The sequence below is a fragment of the Chelonoidis abingdonii genome, unplaced genomic scaffold (assembly GCF_003597395.2).
Source record: "Chelonoidis abingdonii isolate Lonesome George unplaced genomic scaffold, CheloAbing_2.0 scaffold0483, whole genome shotgun sequence".
Lineage (NCBI taxonomy): Eukaryota > Metazoa > Chordata > Testudines > Testudinidae > Chelonoidis > Chelonoidis abingdonii.
Window position 1 is genome coordinate 169,635 of NW_027424744.1, and position 13,099 is coordinate 182,733.

The 13,099-nt window shown below is 43.6% G+C and overlaps 1 protein-coding gene across 1 annotated transcript; it reads right to left on the minus strand.

Annotated features, from left to right (window-relative positions):
• Positions 1-11,037: 11,037 nt before the first annotated feature.
• Positions 11,038-11,970, minus strand: LOC116829478 (olfactory receptor 51G2-like). The gene has a single exon (XM_032788328.1). The coding sequence runs from the start codon at positions 11,968-11,970 to the stop codon at positions 11,038-11,040; it is 933 nt and encodes a 310-aa protein (XP_032644219.1).
• Positions 11,971-13,099: the final 1,129 nt, after the last annotated feature.

Consider the following 13,099-nt stretch of genomic DNA (forward strand, 5'->3'; position numbering starts at 1 on the left):
TATTTTATCCTGCCCCAATAATGAGAAATTGGGGATCCCAGAGCTGTCAAAATAACCATCCCAGGCTCCTTGCTGGGTGTGCCTATGCAAATATTTGAGACTTCACATTCCCAACATTCTTTCCGCACTTCCATAATCACCACCAGATGTCAGGCTACAGCTCATCCTGACTCTGCTTACATAACTGTGTATGCAATCTATCACTTAAATCAGCCTTGTACCAGATGGCAGTTGGGGGCTTTCCTTCCACTTCCCTAGTTCTTGTCAAGCAGACAGCAAGCAGCCTAAGACCAGAAGTCTGAGGTGCAGGCAATGCATGTTTATTGGGTTCTTCCAAGCAACATATCCATAGCTGCACGCCCTTGGAGTCTGTTCCCCAGTCTCCTTTCCCAGCCATGCCTGTTTCCTCATTCCTCGTTCCCTATTCCCATTTTCCCTATTCTCACCTCCTTCTTCTTAGCAGGCCCAATGCCTGCCCACAGTCCACCCCTTACAATGCAGAGGTATTGTTCCATTTTGGTCTGGGGCCTTCATCCCACCCCTTTTGTACCCATGGGAGGTAAAGATTGTGCTGTGGTCGGGTGGGTATTCCTTGGTCTTGTAGTGTTTATACCTCCCCCCCAAGTCCTTTGCCCTCCCAACTGGTGCTTGACTTTGCTTTGCGATAGGGTTGAGGCAACCTTAAAGTGTGCTCTGGAGTAACACTTTCACTGCTCGTACCTTTCTCATTGTAGTAAGAAAATACAGCTGGCTGCAGAAGGACTTTGTCCGTTTACACATTTTATAAAAGCGTATCAAAAAGTCAAACCCAACACTCTATCCCCGCTACAAAAGGCTAGCTACTAACAATGACTGTCACATAGCTATGTGAGGCTGATTTTCAACACAGAGACTCCAGAGACGATCCTGGAAATCAAGCTAACTTTCAACATCAGGCAAATGGTAACTAATAAAGAAACAGATAATATCAGGCACATAGATGAACACACTTTCTTAGGGAAGAATCAACACAGCTTGTCAAAGGGAAATCATGTCACACCAATAGATCAGAATTCTTTGACGAGGTCAACAAACGTGGATAAAAGAGATCCAGGGCATATAGTGTACTTAGAGTTTCAGAAAGCCTTTGACAAGGTCCCAAGGACCAGTGTTGTTCAATGTATTAATAAATAACATGGGAAAAGGGGTGAACAGTGAGATGTCAAATCTGTAGACAAGACAAAATAATATATTTAAGTGCAAAGCAGATTACAAAGAGTTACAAAGAGATCGGACAAAACTGGATGACTGGGCAACAAAATGACATATGAAATTTAGTGTGGATAAGTGCAAAGCAATACACATTGGAAAACATAATCCCAACTACACGTACAAAATGATGGTTTCTAAATTATCTGCTGCCACTCAAGAAAGAGATTTTGGAGTCATTGTGGATAGTTCTCTGAAAACATCCACTCAATAAAAAAAAGAAAAAAAGGTAAGTTCATGGAGGATGTCTCCATCAGTGGCTATTAGCCAAGATGGTCACAGACTCAACTCCATTCTCTGGATGTCTCTAAACCTGTGACTGCCAGATGCTGGGAGCAGATGATGGAGGATGGATCACTCGATAATTGCCCTGTTTTGTACATTCCCTCTGAAGCATCTGCACTGGCCATTGTCATAAGACAGGACACTGAGCTAGATGGATCTTTGGTCTGAATCCATATGGCCATTTGTCATAAACAGATAGCTAAGGGTTAATGTCTCTTTCACCTGTAAAGGGTTAACAAACAGTGACCTGCAACACCTAACCAGAGGACCAATCAGGAAACAAGATACTTTCAAATCTCGGTGGAGGGAAGCCTTTGTTTGTGGTTTTTGGCTTTTGCTTTGTTCTCTTTGAGTCCTAGAAGGGACTAGACGTGCAACCAGGTTTCTTGCCAATCTCCCTGCTACAGTCTCTTATATATTCAGAACAGTGAATATTAAGTAGAAAGCCGGTTATAGTCTTTTGATTGTTTCTGTATTTGCAACCGTGTCTGGCTGGTAGAGTTTTAATGTGTATTTGGCTGAAAGTATTTTAAATTGTATTTCTGCTGGAGACGGCTTTTTCTCCATTGTCTATAAGCTGAAAGACCCTGTAATATTTACCATCTAGATTACAGAGAAACCTTTTACTTTTTTTTCTTTCTTTTTATAAAAGTTTGCTTTTTAAGACTTGATTTTTTCCCTATTGAGCTCAAGGATTGAGTCTGTACTTACCAGAAGTGAGGGGACAGGGAGAAAGAAGGAGGAGAAGGGGAATCCCTTTGTTAGCTTACGGAGCTTGAATCTTATGCCTTGTGTAGGTGGAAAGCCTCTGTTTTAAGATTCAAGGAGTTGAATCCCATATCTTCTAGGGTAATCCAGGAGGGGAAGCCTAGGAGAGCACTAGGGGAAAGAGTTTACTTCCTGGTATTAAGATCCAGGTCTGGGTCTTGCGTCCTAGGGACGTTTTGGGAGACCAGAGTTTCAGGCACTCAGAGTCTGATTGTGCACGTACAGACTAAGTGGTAATTAAGCTTAGAGGAATCATGCTAGTACCATTTTGGACTCTAAGTTCAGATTGAGGAAGGACTACTATACACCATTTTCTCTATTTGTTACAGCTGATTTTGCTGTGCAGACAAGCCTTTCCAGGGCGCTCTCTGTTACAGAGCTGGTGTAGGACACCTTAGCAAATGTCCATGGTAGATGACCATGCACCCATTTGCATTCATCCCTTTTTTAAGCCCTGTCCCAGCCGCTCAGAATTTTTTTTCAAAAAGAGCAGATTAACATTCAGGGGCTAATGCATATCGCAGCCCCCCAAGATGTGAACAAAGCTGAGGAGGCAGCATTCCAGCCACGGTGACAGCCTCCTGAACCTTAGGAGTCCCTACAGTATTCATGACAAGCATCTCCAGTTTTCTCTTTGAGAAATATAGTACCTTAGAGGCTGCTCGGTTGTGGGAGGCTGATTGGGGGGGGGGGCTAGTGCTGCCACCTAGGAGTGGGTCCTTAGCAGAAGGACAGAGGCTCATGGTTTGAGCTAGAGTTGGCTGAAAATAGGTTTTTCCCCCCTCAAATTGAAATGTTCCTTTTCATCCCCCATTTATTGAGGTGAATTTCATAGAAAATGGATCATTTTTCTCTAAAGCTCAGCTCCATGATCATGGAATCATAAGAATATCAGTTGGAAGGGATCTCAGGATCATCTAGTCCACCCCCTCTCAAAGCAGGACAATCTCCAACTAAATCATCCCAGCCAGGACTTTGTCAAGCCAGACCTCAAAAACCTCTAAAAGGAGATTCACCACCTCCTAGGTAACCCATTCCAGTGCTCACCACCCTCTAGTGAAACAGTGTTCCTAATATCCAACCTAAATTCCTCCTGGCAACTTGAGACTATTACTCCTTATTCGTCATCTCCCCTGAGAACATCAGATCATCCTCTTTAGAACCCCCTTCCAAGTAGTTTAAAGCAGCTATCAAATCCCCCTCATTCTTCTCTTCTGCCTTCTAAACAAGCCCTTGTTGCTCAGCCTTCTTCGTAATCATGTGTTCCAGTTCACTAATCATTTTTGTGCCCTCCCTGCGACTCTTTTCCAATTTTTTCACGCTCCTTCTTGTAGTGTGGACCCAAAACTGGACACATTGTACATCCAGATGAGTCTCATCAATGTCGAATTGAGGGGAATGATCAGTACCTCATTTTCTGGCCATGCCCCTACTTATAAGCCCAATGCATTAGCCTTCTTGGCTAACAGGCACTCTGTTGTTATTCAATCTATCTTCTGCATTATGATAATGCCAGCTGCAGCTGTCTGGATCCCAAAAAGAACCTGGGACTTTTTCATCTAACCCTTCTCACTCTCACCACATCCACCAACATAATCATTTGCACTGATCAGTTAGGCCTGTACTCTGGCATATGAAAGGTTGAAACCTTCCTCACCTACCCCTAACTGGCTGAGGATTTGTGCCCTTCCCTCACTAATGACTCTCCACCCATCTCGTGTGCTGTTGTGACAGCCTGAGGAGCACATCTCTGATGAGCTAGCGGAGCTGGAGAGGGTCTAGAGAATTGTGGAAGGCACAGAGATTGTGTGTGAGGGCCTAGCTCCCAGTGGATAACTGAGAGATTGCATAACTTGGGTCGCCTGGATCCCTGGGTCCCCATTTTCATTCCTCAGGGGAGGAAGGATCCCATTCCTGGAACAATCCTGGAAATTCCATGTAGGGCTTGGACTCTCCTTCCCTGGTGGCCACGCTTGTGCCTGTATGCAGTACGGCGAGTGCGTTGTCGGAGGCGTGACAGCTGTTCTTATTCTATCTAAACCCTATTTATATCCCAGTCTTATTTTATTTCAGCAGATGTGAATGTAACTATAGCTATCAATTTTACGTCATCTTCATCACGCACTCTATAGCATATACTATAATCCTAACCATATAGGACAGTGATGACAAGTCCCTATGATCGCACGAAGAATGGACGTAGCTCTTTCTCCATTACCATCGATAATACTGGTTTCATTCAACTGGATCACTGTAATTAGATATGCGATTGATTAAGCTACCCTTTGTGAAATCAAAATTGAGTAGATATGATCCATCATTATATCTCCTTGTTGCTGACTGTAAGTTAAGGGGTTAATAGAGATCAGAAGCCCTGCGCACGCTTGACCAGAGGTACCACATGCAGAACAGAACTTCCAATCTGAGAGGAATTCTGTGTGTGCTTAGAATTTGGTTTTTTGCTCTGGGTTCTGAGAGTGACCAGACGTGCAACCCAGGTTTCTCCCACTCCCAACAGGCTCTTATAAGTTCAGAACAGTGAGTACTAGTAGATTCAGCCGAGTACTTATGTTTGTTTCTTGATTTGCAGAATGTGCATTTGGCTGGTCAAGAATTCAATTTGTAACTTTGCTTGAAAGGGATTTTAATTGTATGATACTTACTGATGAGGATTACCAGTGTCTATAGGCGGGAAGCCCTGTCAAACCTCATTCCATCTAAATTTACAAAGATAATTTTTACTCTTTCCGTTCTTTTAAAAAAGCTTTTCTTGTTAATAATCTGACTGTTTTTATTCTGTTGAGACCCAGGAGACGGTTCTGGATTCACCAGGAATTATGGGAGAACGAAAGGAGGGAGGAAGGGGGGAAAAGAAAGGTTAATTTCTCTCTGTGATCAGAATACTTTCTCTTGAGGGGAGAGTCGGAGGGGAGAGAGAGGGCAGAAGGAAGGGGAATCCTTCTCGTTCTGAGACTTCAAAGATATTGAATCACAGTGATCTCCAAGGGTAACCCATGGAGGAAGCTGGGAGAGGCTACGTGGGGGAAAGGGTTTACTTTCCTTGTGTTAAGATCCAGAGGATCTGGGTCTTGGGGTTACCCGGGCAAGGTTTTGGGGGGACCAGAGTGTACCAGGCACTGGAATTCCTGGCTGGTGACAGCACTGCAAGTACTAAGCTGGTAATTAAGCTTAGAGGAATTCATGCTGGTACCCCATCTTTTGGACGCTAAGATGGGGAGTGGGGAATTATACCATGACAAGCCTGAAGCAGAGATTGCACTACAGTCCAGATGGGTAGCATCAACACTCTTCACCTGTGATTTGCCCTCCTGCTGTTTGCCATTTTTAGCGACAGTGGTTAAAGTTGATGCACACTGTGCCAAGCAGCTGAGGTTCCCTGATGGCCAAGTGGCCCCCCAGGAAATATGGAAGCATGGTTTATAAAGACAGCTGCCTCCCTTTATGAAGAGATTCTGCTTGTTCAACTTCTCTGATGACTCTTTGTCCTTTAGGGTGAAGATCTCTGGTGTTAGCAGCTCCCCTTCTAGCAGGAATTGGATATGTTGGCAGATTTCACTATCTTTAAAATGCACAGTAAAAGGGAATTGTCTGCAAGCTGTTTACATTTGCAAATGTTCTGTGCTGCAGCAGAGGACTCAGCTGGGCTGTCGGGGTGACTCAGTGATGGGGCTGGAGGGCAGGCTGCACTAGGTAGATTGTGAATCCCTCCCCTACATTTGCCCATGTTCCACGGTGACCTACTCAATGTACACAGAAATCTGACATTCAAAGTGAGTTCAAAGTGTTAAACCCCAATGCCCCGTGTCAGGATTTCTCCAGGGATCCCGTTTCTAGAAGTGCTGTGTGCTCTGGGCCTGAACCTGCCAGGGACTGAACTAAAGGAAACCCCCACACAGTATCAGTGACTTATTCCTAAATTGCCTCAGGTTTATTTCTTCCTAGAAAATTAATCAGCAAATGTATTTTCATCTGATAAGTTTTTATTCTCTGGGTTGATAGTGAAGGCAGGAACTAAGAGCCATGTTGCTCTGTGGTAACAGGTGTCATATGGCATATTTCTGATTCTTGACTGGCTGAGGGCTCTAGAATCTCTGCCCTGTAGAGAGACTCCTCAGAGTAACAGGGCAACCAGCATCTCTGCCCCCTCTCTGGTTTCTGAGTGCCAGATGACCACCTTGTAGCCTTCCCTCTCACAGGGTGGGGTCCCATGATCTTCCCACCCTCAGACAGGGCCCTGGACTACTGCACACTGCTTGATGACTGTGCTTGCCGAGCAGGTCTGAGTGGGTTTGGCTTGTATGGTTCTTCCCTTTGGGAGTCTGTGAGTAGTGGTGAGACGAGTGACCAGCCAGCCTTCTTGACCCAAATTACTGTTTAATCTGAAGAGTAGGAATAAAGCATAACATAGGAGAATAAGCAGGGTTTAAATAGGGCTGTCAGGCCAAAAGTCCATCTAGCCCAGTTTCCTGTCTATCAAAAGTGGCCAATGTCAGGTGCCGCAGAGGGAATGAGCAAAACAGGTAATCATCCCCAGTCGCCCATTCCCAGCTTCTGGAAAACTGAGGCTAGGGACACCATCCCTGCCCATCTTGACTAATAGTCATTGATGGACCTATCCTCCATGAATTTATCTAGTTCTTTTCTGAACTCTCTTCTAGTCTTGGTCTTCACAATATCCTGTGGAAAAGAGTTCCACAGGTTGACTGTGCGTTGTGTGAATATTTCCTTTTGTTTGTTTTAAACCTGCTGCCTATTAATTTCATTTGGTGATCCCTACTTCTTGTGTTATGAGAAGGAGTAAATAACACTTCTTAATTCACTTTCTCCATACCAGTCATGATTTTATACACCTCTGTCCTTTCTCCCCTAAGTCGTTTCTTTTCCAAGCTAAAAAGTCCCAATCTTATTAATCTCTCTTCATGCAGAATCTGTTCCATACCCCTAATCATTTGTGTTGCCCTTTTCAGAACCTTTTCCAATTCCAATATATCTTTTTTGAGATGGGGCAACACAGTATTCAAGATGTGAGTGTACCATGGATCTATATAGAGGCAATATGATATTTTTCTGGTTTCTTATCTATCCCTTTCTTACTGATTCCAAACATTCTGTTCTCTTCTTTATCTACCGCTGCACATTCAGTGGGTGTTTTCAGAGAACTATCCACAATGACTCCAAGATCTCTCTTTTGCGTGGTAACAGCTAATTTAGACCCTATAATTTAATATGTATCGATGGGATTATATTTTCCAATGTATATTACTTTGCATTTATTAACATTGCATTTTATGTGCCATTACGTTGCCCTGTCACCCAGTTTTGTGAGATCCCTTTGTAACTCTTCAAAGCCTGCTTTGTACTTCACTATCTTGAGTAGTTTTGTATCATCTGCAAATTTTGACATGACACTGTTTACCCATTTGACCACATCACTTATGAATATGTTGAACAGCACTGGTCCCAGTACAGACTCTGGGGGACACCACTACTTGTCTCCATTCTGAAAACTGACCATTTATTCCTACCCTTTGTTTCCTATCTTTTAATCAGTTACTGATCCATGAGAGGATCTTCCCTATTATCCCCCTACTGATTACTTTACTTAAGAGCTTTTGGTGAGGGACCTTGTCAAAGGCTTTCTGAAAATCTAAGTACACTATACCCACTGGTCCCCCTTGTCCCCAAGCTTGTTGATCCCATTAAAGAATTCTAGTAGATTGGTGAGGCATGATTTCCCTTTACTAAAACCATGTTGACTCTTGCCCATCAAATTATGTTCAGCTATGTGTCTGACAATTCTTTTCTTCACTATAGTTTCAATCAGTTTTCCTGATACTGAAGTTAGGCTTACCGGCCTGTAATTGCCAGGATCACTTCTGGAGCCATTTTTTTTAATGGCATCACATTAGCTATCCTCTAATTATTTGGTACAGAAGCTGATTTAAATGATATGTTACAAACCATAGTTAGTAGTTCTGCAACTTTACATTTGGTTTCCTTCAGAACTCTTGGGTGACTACCATCTTGTCCTGGTGACTTATTACTGTTTAGTTTATCAATTTATTCCAAAATATCCTCTAACAACCCTTGAATGTGGGAAATTTCCTCATAGTTGTCACTTGAAAAGAATGGCTCGGGTTGGGAATCTCCTTCACATCCTCAGCCGTGAAGACCAATGCAAAGAATTCATTTAGTTTCTCCGCAATGGCTTTCTCATCCTTGAGTGTTTCTTTAGCAAGCTGATCATCCAGTGGCCCCATTGGTTAGCTGGCTTCCTCCTTCAGATTTACTTAAAGAATTTTTTGCTATTACTTTTTGAGTCTTTGGTTAGCTGTTCTTGCAATTCTTTTTTGGCTTCCTAATTATATTTTTACACTTCACTTGCCAGGTTTTATGCTCCTTTCTATTTTCTTCACTAGGATTTGACTTTGACCTTTTAAAGGTGCCTTTTTGTCTCTCACTGCATCTTTTATTTGTTGTTTAGCCACGGTGTCACTTCTTTGGTTCTCTCCCTATGTTTTTTAAATTGGGGTTCACATTCAATTTGAGCCTCTATTATGTTGTCTTTAAAAAGCTTCCATGCAGCTTGGAAGAATTTCACTTTTGGTCCTGTGCCTTTTCATTTCTGTTGAACTAACTTCTTCATTTTTATGTAGTACCCCTTTCTGAAATGAAATGCTACAGTGCTAGGCAGCTGTGGTGTTTTCCCTGCCAAAGGGATGTTAAATCTAAATATATTATGGTCACTATTACCAAGTGGTCCAGCTATATTTATATCTTGGACCAGATCCTATGCTCCACTTAGGACTAAATTGAGAACTACCACTTGTCATGTAGGTTCTAGGATTACCTCCTCCAAGAAGCAATCCTTTAAGGTGTCAAGAAACTTGATCACTGCGTCCCGTCCTGAGGCTACATGTATGCGGGGATAGTTGAAATCTCTCATTATTATTATGGGTTTTTTAATGTTTATTGCCTCTCTGATCTCTCTGAGCATTTCACAATCACTATATCCTGGACAAGCAGTGGCTGGTATATTTCCTACTGCTATATTCTTATTATTCGAGCATGAAATTACTATCCACAGAGATTCTATGGTCCATTTTGGTTCATTTAAGATTATTACTTCATTTGATTCAACCCTTTCCTTCACATATAGCGCCATTCCTCCAGCAGCAAGACCTGATCTGTCCTTCCGATATTTTTTTTATCCTGGAATTACTGTGTCCCATTCATTATATTCATTCCACATAGCTTCAGTGATGCCTATTACATCAATATCCTCGTTTGATATGAGGAATTTGCTTCACTCATTTTATTATTTAGACTTCTAGCTCTTGTATATAAGAATGTAAAATGGTAACTTTTTAGCTGTCTGCCATTACATAACGTAATTGACTGTTTCGCATCAGATCCTACCCATATTTTATCATCGTCCATATTCTCCTCCTTACTATGATGCCCCAGATGCCAAGGGTCTAGAGTCACAGGGTTTCCCAGAAGCAGATGTCACAGGACACTGTGGTAAGAAGACTTTTACAGACAAATGTCACAGATGTTGCTGTGTGGAACCCTGACACAGCCCTGATCTTAGGGTCTCAGAGTCTCTGAGCATCTGGAATGTATTTATCCTCCCACCACTGCTGTGAGGCAGGGCAGGGCTATTATTCACCTGTGCAGAGGCTCAGAGACAGCCCATGGCTTGCCCATGGTCACAGGAATCAAACCCAGATGCCTTGAGTCACACAGCACTGGCCAGATCACAGGACCAGCCTTCCAGCCATCTGAGCAGTGACAGGCCAGACTGGATTCTCTGCTGTTCCAGCAGAGCTCTCCACTATGCTGCAGAGTGAGGATGGAAAGGAGCCAGTTACATGGGTTTGATTGTCTGGTCTGTTCTCCCCTGATCTGAACAGAGTTTAGAGCATCCTGAGGGCTAGGCTGATCTCTGCCTCATGGTAATGGCTTCTACGAGCACATCCCACTCTCAGAAAGTCTCTGCAGACAGTGGCCACTCCAAAGTGCCCCCATTGGGACCTGAGGTAGCCCAGCAGGCTCCCTGCCCTTGCCTCTAAGGTCCTTGCAATGCCTAACTCTCCTCTTGGAATATTTAAAAGAAGTGCTCCCTTTGTGGGGTCACATTTATTCAGACTTCTCCAAAAAACAGGTTTTCCTACCCTCCGGCCCCACCCTGCTCCTTTACTCTGGAGCCTCCCACCACCCTGTTTGCTCAGGTCTTCATATGATCCGCATCCCCTACTGTTCCTTTTCACATGAGATCCCATCTACTGCCCTATCTCTTCCCACTAGGCCCTTCTCCCTGTTCCATCACTTCCCAAAAGGCTCCAACCCACAGCCAGGCCAGATTCAGGCCATGGTAGCAGCTGCCCCAGGAGCCCAGGCTGCTGCGAGGAGCCCCAGACTCCCCACCTTCCCTGGGTTCTACATCCTGGGAGGTAAAATGTAGAGAGTCTAGGAATCCTCAAAGTGGCTGACTCCCTGGGCAGCTGTTACCATCACCTGGCTTCTAGCTTCTAACTTTTAGCCTGAAGAGGAGACGGAGCCTTGGGTAAAGAGGAGGTAAAGTCTTGTGGGAAGCGATGGGGAGCAGGAAGGTGCAGAGGGGGAAGAGGATCCAGGATGGAATAAATGGTCGTGGCCATTGCTCATATTTTTTGTGTCACCAGTGCTGGAGACAGGTGATGAACTGACCCTTCACTTCACAAATGCCCTGATTATCCTTGCACGAAGGTGTTTGCTTTTCACACTGTACATGACTGGATTTATCAGGGGCTGGATCATCATGTAGACATAGCCCAGAAGAACCTGAAGAAAGTGAGAAGAGCTATTTCCGAATCTGTGTATCAGAGCCAGCCCAATCTCTGGTACGTAGAACAGCACGACAGCGCATAGGTGAGAGACACAGGAATTCAGGGCCATGAGGTACTCTGTGGAAGACGCGATGCTCAGTACTGTTTTGAGGATCAGCACATAAGAGAGGAAGATGAGCAGGAAGTCCAACCCCATTGTTAAGAGTGCAACAGACAAGCCATAGATGTTGACTGTGATATTCGCACAGGCCATCTTCATGACATCCTGGTGCAGCCAGTAGGAATGGGAGAGGACATTGGCTCGACAGTATCGGAACCATTTCACGAGAAAAGGGAGTGGGAATATTAGGACCACTCCCCTTAGCACAAACACCAGTCCCATATTGGCAATTCTTGGCAGGGTTAAGATGGAAGCACATCTCAGTGGGTTACAGATTGCGATGAAGCGGTCAAAGGCCATTAGCAAGAGCACGGAAGATTCGATGCATTGAAGCATGTTGATGAAGAACAGCTGGGCAAAACAGGTATCGAGGCTGATTTCCCTAGAATCAAACCAGAATATGCCCAGTATCATCTGCATGGTGGCCATTGATAAGCCAAAGTCTGTGACGGCCAACATGGAAAAAAAAATGTACATGGGCTCATGGAGGCTTGGGTCTGTTTTTATAATGAAAAGAATAACTGAATTTCCTACTATAGAAATAACATACATGAAGCAGAAGGGGACAGATATCCAGAGATAGATGTCTCCCTGCCCAGGTATCCCGGTGAGAAGGAACACTGCAAATTTGAATTTGGTGTCATTGACAGATGACATAATGTACTGGGTAGGTCTGAGGAGTTTTGAGCTTTCCTTCCTGAAAGGAAAAAAAGGAGACTAGATTACATTTAATGAGATATATTTCTGCCCTCAGTGCCTGTCTAGAGACTCCCACAAGCTCAAGGATGATCAGCAAAAATATAGCCTTGGATTTACACCACTGATTGGAAGATAGGCATGGCTAGACTAGATCAGATTTGTAGTCCATTTAGCTCAGTATTTAATGGCCAGGTCTACATTCTTCATAGTAAGATGGAAAGAGCCTTGCAATAGGCAACTTAGAGGTAACTTGCTCCCAGGAAATTTTCCACTGACATCCACTAGTTAGACATATTTTTTGGTGTAAATCAGGAAAGTTTAGGATCCTTCCCTGACTTTTTAAAAACAATTCTCACTACTGTATTTGGATTTTCTGGTTACCCATATAAACATCCAGTCCTTCTTGAATCCTGCTAAGCTCTTGGCCTCATTGATATCTTGTGGCTGGGAGTTCCGTAGCCTGCTTGAACGCTGTGTGATTTTACATTTGTGACCTTTCCAGACACCCTTTCTGGCCCTCCACTTCTGAGTGTGGCCCATTGTATCATGACATGTGAAAATACATGGGAGGTGCATGGTGAAAATCCTTACTATGGTTATCTGTCCTGTACTGAAGCTATTTATAAACATCTGTCTTTGCTATATATTTTATTTTCTCCACTCCTGAGACTTCAAATTCTCCCATTGCCTCTTTACAGTATCTAGGATAAATTCTTAGGGGCGGATTCTGAATTCAATAACATTGACATCAACTGCATCATTCCAGATTTACATGTATGAATTCAATCAGAACCAGGCTCTATTAACACTTCCTTATCAAATGCTCTGAGTGATACACTCTGACCGCCAAAAAACCCTCCAAGAGAAGCTGAAGTGCTTTTCCTGGCCAATGTTGATTGAATCCAGAGAGTTCAATCATCCTATAGGCTTCTTTTCATCTTTGCTGGACCTGCAGCCTATTCCCATTCAAAAGTACACAGCTATTTGGCAAAGTAAAAGAAGGTAAAGCAGACAGTTACTTAGCTGGGTGGAGGAGGGGTTGGGGTCAGAAAGGAGTAAATAGTGCAAACACTAGGTTTGCACTAAT